Source organism: Lampris incognitus, chromosome 15 (assembly GCF_029633865.1).
Source record: "Lampris incognitus isolate fLamInc1 chromosome 15, fLamInc1.hap2, whole genome shotgun sequence".
In the NCBI taxonomy this organism is placed as follows: Eukaryota; Metazoa; Chordata; class Actinopteri; order Lampriformes; family Lampridae; genus Lampris; species Lampris incognitus.
In genome coordinates, this window is record NC_079225.1 from 21,889,477 (window position 1) to 21,902,588 (window position 13,112).

The window sequence follows — 13,112 nt, forward strand, 5'->3', positions numbered from 1 at the left end:
AATGAAGGAAGGTGATGTGTTTGCTGCTTAATGGTCTTTTCATATGGGGAGCGACTGATGTGCCTAGTAATTCATTCTCAGTGAGAGGTGAGCAGGCAGGTAGGGAGGTGTGGACTAACTGTCAGGCAGAGCGACAAGTGGGTGCAATCCCACACGCTCACTGCCAGAGTTGAATTATCTTGAACTTTTCTCTATAAGCTGCACAGTGTCACCCCACAAAATGGATGAGAGACTGATCCTTGCTGTGTGTGCATTCCCTGAGATATATAACTGTTTTCTAAACAGTTATTGGGACATATCAGGATGTCTGATAGTTGGAGAAATCAGGCTGGGGTGGTTTGAGTCCAGGGCAGGCTATTAGATTAGCTTTGATAAATTTGATGCTTCAGCTGCTGTTCATGGTGCTGATCAAAGGCTGGTTTGCAGGAAGGGAGTTGCATGATTAGCCTCTCCATGGTGACATTGCAATTGTCTGTTTTGCAATTGTCTGGAGTGTTTGTGTGTGTGCGTGCATGTGTGCACGCATGAGCGTGTGCTTGTGCTTGGTTGGGGGGCAAAAAATTTTGCACCGGGGCCAATCACAATTATGTTACACTACAGTGTGCCAAGATAAAACTACCAAAAAAAAAAAAAAAGATAATAATAAAAATAAAAAGCTGAAAAGAAATAAACTAGGCTTAATAATAAACTGAAGCTAATAGACATTAAAAATAGGTACTTATAAGAAATGTGAAATAGATTAGATCTAGTCAAATTGAATCCAGAGGCGGACAATCTGGCTTCAGAAAGTAAAAGTCCTGTATTTGTTCCACCCATACATTAGACCAGCTGAATTTAATTAGCACAACTCTTCGGCCAGATAGAGCGAAATCACCTTGTTTAGTGAATGGCTAGAACAAATACATGGTCAGATTTTTACTTTCTGAAGCCGGGGTGTCCACCTCTGATTGAATCTTTCAGACAGGTCTGAAAATGATGAGAAAGTCCCTTTGCTGTACAGATCTTCAACAGTTTTGATTCCCTTGTCAAACCAGGTTTGGAAGGTGAGATCAATAAATGATGTTTTAAACAAGTGGTTACGACATATTGGGGAATGAGAGGATGGTCTGTTAAGACCAAAGTGCCTCCTGAATTGCATCCAAATCTTTACAGTGTGCATAACGGTGGGCATAGAGCTGATGACAGAGACAAGCAGTAAGCCTGAACATATTAAAGAATAAAGAGACTGCTGGGAAGAGGACATTACATTACAATCATTTAGCTGACGCTTTTATCCAAAGTGACTTGCAATTAGTGCATTTAACATAGGAAATCAGTAGAACTACTAGTCATCAGAGGTCATAAGTGCATCTAAACAAGCATCTAAGAGCAAAACCAGTGCTAAAGTAAAAGTGCAAGAAAGAGTTTTTTTTTTGTTGAGTGAATACAATAAGTGCTAAGAGCAAGTAACAGGGTAGTAGTTCTTGAAGAGGTGAGTTTTCAACCTGCGCCAAAAGATGGGCAGCGACTCCGCTGTCCTGACATCAGTGGGGAGTTCATTCCACCACTGTGGGGCCAGGTTAGAAAAGAGCCGTGACCGGGTCGATCGGCAGCAGGGGCCTCTGAGCGATGGTGCAACCAGGCGGGGGTAGTCGGGCGGGGGTGTAGGGCTTGACCATGTCCTGGAGATAGGAAGGAGCTGTTCCTTTCACTGCCCTGTAGGCTAGCACCAGAGTCTTAAACTGGATGCGAGCAGCTACTGGAAGCCAGTGTAGGGACATGAGAAGGGGAGTTGTGTGGGAGAACTTAGGGTGGTTGAACACCAGACGAGCTGCAGCTTTCTGAACAAGCTCCAGAGGTCTGATGGCTGACGCCGGGGCGCCAGCAAGGAGGGAGTTGCCGTAGTCCAGCCGGGAGATGACCAGAGCCTGGACGAGCACCTATGCTGTCTCGTCGGTGAGGAATGGGCAAATCTTCCTGATGTTAAAGAAGAGAAATCTGCAGGAGCGAGCAACTGATGCAACGTTTGCAGCAAACGACAGTTGGTCGTCCAGGATCACATCCAGATTCCTCACAGTATGAGTTGGCATTGCTACGGTGTTGTCTTTATGTGGGCAATCTTTCCCTGAGAGGAACATCAGCCCTGTCTTGTCCAGATTGAGCTTCAGGAGGTGTGTCGCCATCCACTCCGAGATGTCAGTCAAGCACGCAGCAATGCGTGTCTCTACTAGTGTGTCAAAGGGAGGAAAGGACAAGATCAGCTGGGTGTCATCGGCATAACAATGGTAAGAGAAGTCATGCGAGTGAATAACACAACCCAGGGATGTCGTGTACAGGGAGAAAAGGGGAGGACCCAGAACCGAACCCTGTGGAATGCCTGTAGTCAGTCTGCGAGGCTCCGACACAGATCCCCTCCATGTCACCTGGTAGGAGCGACCCATCAGGTAGGATGCAAACATAGCGAGTGCAGAGCCTGTGACACCCAGCCCCTCGAGGGTAGAGAGGATGATCTGGTGGGTCACTGTGTCGAACGCAGCTGACAGGTCCAGGAGTATCAGGACAGAGGAGAGAGAGTTTGCTCTCGCAGAGCGCAGCGATTCTGTCACTACAAGGAGGGCCATCTCTGTCGAGTGACCCACCCTGAACCCAGACTGGTTGGGGTCCAGGATGTTTTTTTGGTGGAGGTACAAAAAAGTTGGTTAAAGACAGCACATTCGAAAGTTTTGGATAGAAAGAGTAGAAGGCAAACTGGTCTGTAGTTTTTGACGTCAGAGGGGTTAAGTGATGGTTTCTTGAGAAGGGTGTGACTCTAGCAGTCTTGAAGGCAGATGAAAAGCATCCTGCCTGGAGGGAGGTGTTGATGAGGTGGGTTAGAAATGGAAGGAGTTCAGGCGCTATAGACTGAAGAAGAGGGGAGAGGACCGGGTCAAGGGAGCATGTGGTGGGGCAACTGGATGTGATGACGTTTAGGACCTCGTCGGGGGAGAGGGGAGCGAGGTGGGATAGAGTGGGACGTGGAGAGGTGAAGGAGGGTGCAGAGGGTGGGATAGTGCAAGCAGCACTAACCGGGTGGTGAGAAAAGGAGGATCTGATGTCGTTTACCTTAGTGAAGTCATCAGGGAAAAGGGAGGAAGTAGGAGGAGGAGGTGGGGGTTGAAGAAGTGTAGAGAAGGTTTCAAAGAGTTTCTTAGGATTAGAGACAGAGGATAGGATCTTAGAACAATAGAAGGCAGCCTTAGCAGCAGAAAGGGAGGAGGAGAAAGTAGAAATAAGAGATTGGAAGTTGAGAAGGTCCTCTGGGAGTTTGCCTTTTCTCCATTTGTACTCGGCCACTCTCAGGCTCCGTCTGTCAGTACGTACTGAGTCGGTCAGCCAAGGGGCAGGTGGAGTTGGGCATGCAGACTTGGAGGTGAGGGGACAGAGACTGTCCAGAGAAGAGGGGATGGTAGAGAGAAGAAGATCAGTAGCAGTGTCAGGGGGTAGGAGAGAGAAAGATTCAGGTGTGGGGAGGATAGAGGTAACAGAGGAAGAAAGATCAGTGGCGGAGAGAGAGTGGAGGTGTCTACGGGTGGAAATCATGTGGGTAGGGGAAGGGGCTGAGGGGGGTGAAGAGAGGGAGAGTGAGTAGGACATGAAATAGTGGTCAGAGAGCTGGAGGGGAGTAACAGAGAGAATGGAAATAGGACAGTGTCTAGTAAAGACAAGGTCCAGCTGGTTGACGGCCTTGTGGGTAGGAGGAGAGGAAAGAGAGAAGAGGATCTAGCTTGTTAGTGTGGATGTTGAAGTCACCAAGAAGGATCAGTGCAGAGTCATCAACAGGGAAGTGGGAGACAAGTGTGTCAAGCTCCTCCAGAAACTCACCAAGGGGGCCTGGTGGGCGGTACACAACCACAATGGTGAGTTTGACTGGATAAGAGACAGTAACAGCATGAAATTCAAAAGAGGGCGGAGAAAATTGTGGAATGGAAACAAGAGAGTATTTCCATTTCAGGGAGATTAGCAGGCCAGTGCCACCACCCCGACTCCCAGCTCTGGGAGTTTGAGAAAAAGAGTACACATCAGACAGAGCTGCGGGTGTGGTAGTGTTTTCTGGCATGAGCCAGGTCTCAGTTAGAGCAAGAAAGTTGAGGGAGAGCAAGGATGCGTAGCCTGAGATAAACTCAGCTTTCGACACCGCAGACTGGCAATTCCAGAGCCGTCCCGTCACCACTTGCTCAACGTGAGTGGAGAGAGTGGGATAGATGAGATTGGTAGGGTCACAGCGCCTAGGAGTGACCCAACGTCTATGCCAGCCCCAGGAAGAGGAAAGGACAGGAATGCAAAGGGAACACATAGTCTATACTAGGTACACAAAATACAGATGACTGACAGGTCTAAAAAGAGCAGTCCGTGCTGGACGAAGTCTTGGCTTGAAAAAGTCACGCTTGCCTTTGTTCACTCTAGCCTTCATTCAACCTAGACCTGTTTGGCCTCGGCTTGTTTGCCTGATGCTTGGAAGCTGATGCTTCCAAGTAGCAGCAGTGATTTAAAGAACACTGATTGCTAATTGTCTGCCACGAGTGCAGGCGACACCCTGGCCACTTAACACCCAATTGGCCAAAGAGGTACACTGAAAATAGGCCTATTGCCCAGAAACTGGTCACTTATGTAAAACTCTATCAAACCTCGCACAATACTATTAAAACTGCAAACAGTGAGTTACCAAGGAATATATTTATAAGCTAAAAGGAATACTAAGTCAAAACAGCTAGGTAACAAGAAATATTTAAGGACACACTAGGTGAAAAACAGCTACAGCTAGAATAAGTAAATAAGACAAGTAAGTAAATAGAATAAGACAGCTACAGCTAGAATAAGATCCAACTAGGAACCAGCAGCAGATGTATAGAGAAAAGGACTAATACTCAAGCAGCTGGAATAAGACTAATAGCAACTTAGTCTTAGGACATCTCTATTTGCACCCAAAGAGGAGTGTTCTCTAGGTTGGGCCAGTAGAGAAGCTTCTGAATATTACATGCCCATTAGTAATTAAGAAAATTTGGAAGTGCCATCCTACCTTTTGACTTAGGCCATTGGAGACACGCTTTCTTAATTTGCCGTGGTTTGTTTCCCCATAGAAAGGAGGATATAGTCTGGTCTAATTTTGTGATGAAGCTTCTCCTAATAAATATGGGGCTATGCTGGAAGAGGTATAAGAATTTGGGTAGGACAACCATTTTGATAAGGTTAATACGGCCAGCCAGCGATAGGGGCAGAGTGGACCAACGGCCAGAATCTTCCCTACAACGTTTTAATAAAGGTAGGACATTTTCATTGAAAATATGAGGGAATGATTTAGTGATGAAATTGTCCAAGTATTTAAACTCACTATCCCTCCATTTAAAAGGAAAGAGTGAATAAGGCATTCTTGTGGCAATTGGGTTTATATGAAAAAGTTGGCTTTTCTGAAAACTCAGTTTATACCCTGAAAATCTGCCGAACTGCTCCAGTATAGACATAATAATAGGAATGGAAGAGCTTGGATTAGATATATACAAGAGTAAGTCATCCGCATACAAGGACACTTTGTGGGTAATCCCACCTCTCATAATACCCTCAAACCCTGCTTCACTACGAAGCCAAATAGCTAAGGGTTCAATGGCAACTGCAAATAGCGTTGGGGATAGAAGGCAACCTTATCTCGTGCCATTTTTGAGGAAAAAATAAGTGAGTGTAAGTCATTGGTGATAACTGAAGCTAAAAGGGCTGAATATAAAAGTTTAATTCACAAAATAAAATCGTTACTAAACCCAATTTTTCCCAGAACAAAAAATAGTTAAGTCCACTCTACCCTATCCTTTTCTGCGTTCTTTTCTGCATCCAACTAAAGGACGGATTTGGGGGATTCAAAGCTTGGTGTATGAATCATGTCAAGCAATTGCCTTGTGTTAAAGAAAGAATGCTGGTAACACTTTCTATGAAGCTTGCATATATAACGCCCTATAAGCATCTATAACGCCCATCCTTTCTTATAATGTGTATTACAATGACTAACGGCTATGGCTGAAGACTGTGAAATAGCACTGAAGTCTCATTATGCATCGCTGCAAAACTTCAGCAAAACAAGTTGGCTATGATGCATTATGACATCTGACAGATAAACAGGCTAATGATGACACATTTAAAATGTATAAATCCATTTTAAATTGACATAATGTATCATGAAGGTGGTTATGAGGTGTTGTGAGGGCGTATACATGGTTATAATGAATCTTACAATGACTTATAGCTACATTTATAGGGCGTTATAGATGCAAGCTTCATAGAAAGTGTTACCAGAATGCTTTCCCTGGATAAAGCCTGTTTGGTCAGTCGATATCAGGCCTGGGACCACTTTTCGGAGGTAGTTATAAAAGACTTTGGCTAAAATCTTTTGGTCTACATTCAGAAGTGAGATCGGTCTCCTGCTGCTACAAAGAAGTGGGTCCTTTTCCTTCTTAAGCAACAAGGAAATAGAAGTTTGATGTAGTGTTTCTGGCAGCCGACCATTCAAATATGATTCATTATACATGCTTTGTAATTCAGGGAAGATAAGGTGGGACAATGGTCCAAGGTGGGTCTAAGGACAGGATGTTGTGTGTTGGTGTAAAGCCAGTTGAGGCAAATTTGTAATATGTGATATTGGCCTATACAAATAAAATTGACTTGACTTGGTTTGACAATGCCTATATAAAATTCCACTGTCCATCCATCAGGCCCAGGGGACTACTCATCCTACTCATTCTGAAATTGATTCCATTCTCTCTTTGAACCCCAATGTAAAGAGCCTAATTTCAATTATATATACACTGAAATAGATTCCATTAAGTCCGAGACTCTTAACCATCTTAAAGACTCTTAACATCTTAAAGTTGTTTGGGAGCAGGATTTGGGTGTGGAGCTGATGGATGGGACACTGTGTTGGGGCTAGTTCACACCGCCTCAATATGTGCTAGACAGTCTCATACACAATGTAAGATCTTACATTGCATTCATTACACTAATGCTAGACTAGCAAGGGTATGTCCTGGTATAAGTGATACATGTAACTGCTGTGGACAATCACCTGCAGACCTGCTTCACATGTTTTGGATCTGCCCTCGCTTATTTGAATTCTGGATGGACATTTTTAAATCCTTTGGGGATATAGCTGGTGTGGACGTTCCACCTGATCCTCTTATGGCCTTATTTGGCATTCCCCCCCAACACTAACACTCCCCTGTATTGTAATAGAATTATGTCTTTCACCTCTCTTTTAGCTAGATGTCTCTGAAATGGAAACATGTATCGGCACCTACCCACAGTAGATGGATCAAAGATGTGTTATACTACATCAAGTTAGAGAAGATTAGATTTTCCCTGAAAGGTTCAATGAGAAACTTTGAAAAAACATGGTCACCTTTTCTGGACGATGCTAAGACCTTAACAGTTGCTCCAGAGGATGGGGATAGCTAAAGCCACAGAAGGTTAGATAGAATGTTTTGCATACATAAACACGCATGCACACACAGTGGTGTTTTTTTTTCTTTTCTTTAGGAGTCCATGTATGTACTGCAGGAACCCTATTGTTACTGTAATGGCATGACTTTGAATGAAATTCTGTCTTTGATATGATTGTCACCTGTACTACTTTTTTTTCTTTTCTTCCTGTTTATCTCTGCTCTGGGGATGGAAGGGAGGGAGGGGATACATATGCTTGATTGTTTGTTTGTGTTGTTTGAAAAAAATTGCAAAACCCAATAAACAGATTTAATAAAATGGACATATATAATCATCAGATATATGATTAAAATAATCAATTTCTAACTTTTTATTCAAAATGAGAAATAACATTATTATGATAGATAATAATAACAATAAATGGGTCCACATCAGTCGATACTGCATCAATAAATTATTATTGAAGCAATGCATATGTACCTATTGATAAAAGTATGTACGTTCAGTATGTACACAGAAAAGATACTATCACCTCTCACCAAAAAGGCACACCAAACACTGAAACACTAGTAACTCAACCATAATTTAACACATACTCAACCAACACACAACTGCATGGGAAACTAAGCCTCGACACCAAGTAAAACTAAAGATGAATGCAAACAAAAAATATAATAAAACAGAAACTTCATTAAACCATGATGTGTGCATTCAATTATGTATGAGACCCAAGGCTCACATGGGTCGCGTCCACTGACCTGTATGGCACATCTTGACTGAATGCATGGAAGGCCAGGTGGATGAGGTAGGAATAGACAGCCACTGTCAGCAGCAGCACCGCAAGCTTCAGTAAGGAGCTCAGACGCAGGAAGACTGCGCAGGTCACCATGGCAATCACCCCGCTTAACACAAAGAACTGCACAGCCAGACAGACGATGGGAAGAAATGTGGAGGAGCAGAAATTACAATGCGGAGACATGAAATCAGACTTTACTCAAAAAGTTTCAAAAGAACCTTCCAATGGGATAAGCCACGTTGACCCTTTCCCATGCAAATCAACTTGCTTCATGCTGCTGCCTTAATGCCATACATCATATTTCAATGTAGTGTCACTATTCTTTTTCAAGACGGTGTTCATATCAGGTTAAAGTGCCTTAGAAATATGTAAGTTGATGTTACGAAATAGCTCTTATACTTCTATACCTGTTCTAAAGAAAACAAAATGTTAATACTCAGTACAAGATGTCATGGGTTGTTAGGATGTATGGCCATAAGATGAGTCTGGCTGATAATATTCACCTGAACCCACTATAAGAAAAATCAAAATTTGCAGCATTTTGCGTTTTTGTCGGTCTCTGTGCAATGTCAGGGTTAGAGAGATTGAGATGTTTAACGTTAGATTGACTGGGCCTTCCAAATGATGGTTTTGCCACATACACGAAAGTTTGTCGACTGTTACACGATTGTCCAGTTACTGTTGTCTTTACCTCTGGGTAAGTGCAGACAGTGAGAGGCCATTGGTTTGGTGAGGCTGTGCTTTCTTTGTCCATCACTTCGGGCATGCCTTTGTCTGTGTCCCTTATAATGCACCAGACCTGAATGAAGGGACACAGAGAGTGGTATTTTATAAGCGACATCAAGACAGTTCACAAACTAATGTGTTTTGGTATAGTGATAATCTGCTAATAAAGAGATAGATATGTTTATATAATACATTCACTTACAATTTACAATTTCATTTAGCAGACACCTTCATCCAAAGTGACGTACATTTGAGAGTAAATACAACATGCAATGATCTAGTCAGGAGGCAACAACGCAAGTGTCAAAAAACTAGGTTCAAGTCCGATAGGACATAGGTGTCAACAGGCAGTGCAAAAAGGCAATCCACAGGATGCATAGAAGTGATTTTTAAAAAATGTATTTCTAGTTTTTCTCCTTTATCCCACCTGATTAACCCAATGGCATATGGCCAGAACTCTTGTCGAATAACTCCCTTGGCTCACGTTTCCACAGGATGGAGATAGTCGTAACACCAGCTTCCTTCAAACCCGTGTCGGCTGCTCTCGCTATTTTACAGGCTGAAGCCTGGCATGGATTGCATTACCTTCAGGCCGTGAAGGAGACGTAGGGAGAATGCTTTCGGTTCCTTGGCTGCAGGCGCCCGGATGGGCCAGAGGGGTCACTGGAGAACAACAAGTCCCCAAACACTACACCGATTTACACCCACTATCCCTCGGGTAAGGGTGGCCTAATGAATGCCTTACCCCATGGACGCTCTGGCCGTGACCAGTTATGGCGAGTCTGGGATACGAACCTCCCAGCCACATGACGAGCGGATTGCAAGAATGGTGGCTTATTCCGCTCGGCCATCAGAGTGGCCCTAAAAGCGATTTTTTTTCTTGATGTTAATACCATCAGGTGTGGAGGTGTTCAAGAAAGAGCTGGGTCTTTAAGCTTCTTTTTAAAGATGGAGAGGGATTCAGCAAATTGAATGGAGTTTGGTAACTCATTCCACCACCGGGAACTACAGAAGAGAAGAGTCTGGCTAGTGACTTAGGGCTCCGTTGTGGTGGAAGTGCCAGGCACCTTTCATTGGCAGAGCATAGTGAGTGGGACTGAGTGTAGACCTGAATAAGGGAGTTCAGGTAGGCGGGAGCCATTTTAGTTGCTGTTTTGTAAGTGAGCATCAAGGTTTTGAATTTGATGTGGGCAGCAACTGGGAGCCAGTGGAAGGATATGAACAGTGGAGTGATATGTGCTGTTTTGGGTTGGTTGAAGACCAGACATGCAGCCACAGCCTGGATCATTTGCAGAGGTTTGAAAGTGCATGCAGGGAGACCTGCATGCACGATGACAGCAACCAAGGCCACGTGAATCTTAAAAGTTAGTTGGTCATCAATCATGACACCCAGGTTTCAGGCAGACTTTGTGGGCAAGAGTTGGGTTGATCCGAGCTGGATATTGATCTGTTTTTATAAGGATGGACAGGCTGGGATGACAAGGAGCTCAGTCTTAGATAGGTTAAGCTGAGGGTGGTGTCCTTTCATCCATGCAGAGATATCAGCAAAGCATGACGATATCTGTGCGAGACTGTGAGGTCATCTGGCAGGAATGATAGGAAGAGCTGGGTATCGTCAGCATAGCAATGGTATGAGAAACCATAGGAACTGATGATTGCACCAAGTGAGATGGTGTATATTGAGAAGAGAAGGGGACCAAGCACAGACCCTTGAGGTACCCCTGTGGATAAGCTGTGCGGTTTGGACACTTCTCCCCTCCAAGATACTCTAAAAGATCTCCCTGAGAGGTAGGACATGAACCAGCGGAGGGCGGATCCTGACCTACTAAGCTCAGTGAGTGTGGAGAGGAGGATTTGGTGGTTAACTCTGTCAAATGCAGCTGACAGATCTAGCAGCAATACAAAGCTGAGGGCTGACCGGCAGCTCTAGCCAAATGCAGTGATTCTATTACCAACAGGAGTGCAGCCTCAGTAGAGTGACCCTGCTTAAAGCCAGACGGATTCGGATCATACAGATTGTTCTCAGAAAAGAATTCAGAGACTTGGTTAAAGACCGTGCACTCAAATATTTTTGAAAGAAAGGATAGGAGTAAAACCAGTTTGTAGTGTTCAGCCTGGACTGGGTTGAGTGTAGGTTTTTTGAGCAATGGGGTGATCCGAGCTTACTTAAATGTGGTGGAGAACACACCCATTGTAAGCAAGGAGTTGGTGATGTGTGTGACTGCGGGGTTAAGTGTGGGGGAAATGGTCTGTAGGAGGTTGGATGGTATCAGGTCTAGAGGAAAGGGAAGTGGGACGAGAGTCCAGCAGAAGCTTGGAGACTTCCTCCCCAGTCAGGGGGGGAGAATGAGGTGGATGAGGCACTGTTAGCTGGCAGCGGCAGACAGAGTTGGTCAGGCCCAGAGAACTGGTTCCTTATGACAGAAACTTTATCAGTAAAGTATGAGGCGAACATGTCAGGAGTGAGCAGAGTGGAGGTTGGAGGAGGAGGCGGATTGAGGAGTGAGTTAAAAGCAAAAAACATTTTTCGAGCATCAGTGGCTTAGTCAATTAGTGACTTTCAAAACAAGTTTTAAATCACTTACTAAATGACTGCAATCTCCTATGTTCAAGATCAGAGTGTGTTCTGCTGGGTTTAGTTCAATCTCTCTTATAAACTATCAGTGAAAATCCTGACCCCGTCTGATTTTCACAACAAAGGAAGCAATAGAGGGCACGACCTGTGCCTGCTGATCCTGCTATTGAAGCTCAGAGAGTGAAACTAGCAAGTACTCAGCCCAACAAAGCCCGATAACAACCTAAATCTGAATCAAAACTCAAAACAAGTTTTAAATCACTTACCAAATGACTGCAATATCCTATGTTCAAGATCAGATCTTGTTACTTTTATAATACTAATAAACCTCAGCTTGAATATGTATTACATTGCTCTACAGTTAGGCTCAAATTGCTTAATTCCTTTATGAACAAAGTTCTTTATCATATGTACATAAACAGTGTGTCAATCTGAGCTGGTGAGGCTCTCACCATGTCGGCAGAGGCCGAGCTAAAGTTGATGGTGATGGCTGTAAGGGTGAGGAGATTGCGAGCACTGTTGTTTTCGTGGATCCAGCAGCAGAAGTGCTGCAATGCTGGAGGAGCCAGCTTGAACTCCTCCGCCAGGGCCAGCAGGAGCAGCAGCATGTAGGCAAGCAGAAAGATCGAGAACTGGATCACAGCCGGGTATTGTCTGCAGGGACAAGAGGAGATAAGACAATTTAGTTATTATGCTAATGCAGAAACCAATTTTATTTGTATTTAAGTATTGTCTTTCAAGAGAACAAATCTGATCTGAATGCACAAACAGGGGCAACCAACCTCTTATTATTTTTCAGAGAAACACCATATCGTTCATTTGAGATTTTAAGTGCCACTTAAGGACGACTCCCTCTTAGCGCAGTTTTTTGACCAGTTTAGCAGCACCAAAGGCATCGCAATGGTGTTGCTTGGAGTTGCTATAGCAACCTCAAGATTTGGCATAGTAACTGTAACGCAACCACTTTTTTTTATCATTTTGCTAACATATTGTGAATCTTTAATTACAAACACAATCAATAAAAAAAATCTAACCGCGGTCTTCTCAAACGAAGGAGCACTACTCATGTCTCGCCAGAATGAGTCAGAGGTCATGAACTTGCTACTAGTTAAGTTTTGTGTGCTTCGGACATCACCTAATGCGAGCTGAATATGGAGAGCTTTCTCGTGCCCAAAAGACCACGGACCTCCACAAATATTGAGGAGACAAATGAAATAAATGTTTGTAATGTTCTTATTTTTTATATTGACAGAGACAGTGTTTGGAACATCTTGCTAGTTCAGTTAGCTGTTTTATTCTTCCCCTCGGTTCTGGTTTGCACACGTTATCAACGTCTTACTTCCTGTCTATCCATATCATGTTATACTGACACCAACAGGTCACCCATATGTATTGTTAACATAAACATCATTACATCCCATTTCCAAACAGGTCAATAAAACATATTGCATAACCATGACTCTTATATATAAAACATATTACATAACCATAACTCATAGCACTTCAAGTGTAAACATTCTTAACATTCAAAATGTCTCAATGTAGCACAAAGAAACATTAAACATAACATGCACATTA

General features: G+C 43.7%; 1 protein-coding gene across 1 annotated transcript in view; it reads right to left on the reverse strand.

The window, feature by feature from the left end:
- The window catches only part of si:dkey-206f10.1 (adenylate cyclase type 8), a 39,844-nt gene that overhangs the window by 3,891 nt on the left and 22,841 nt on the right, over positions 1 to 13,112 (reverse strand). Inside the window, exons 11-13 of the mRNA XM_056294163.1 lie at positions 11,987 to 12,188; positions 8,925 to 9,032; positions 8,196 to 8,353 (exon numbers count right to left, since the gene is read on the reverse strand). Coding sequence (XP_056150138.1) covers positions 8,196 to 8,353; positions 8,925 to 9,032; positions 11,987 to 12,188 — 468 coding nt within the window. The remainder of the gene's footprint in view (positions 1 to 8,195; positions 8,354 to 8,924; positions 9,033 to 11,986; positions 12,189 to 13,112) is intronic.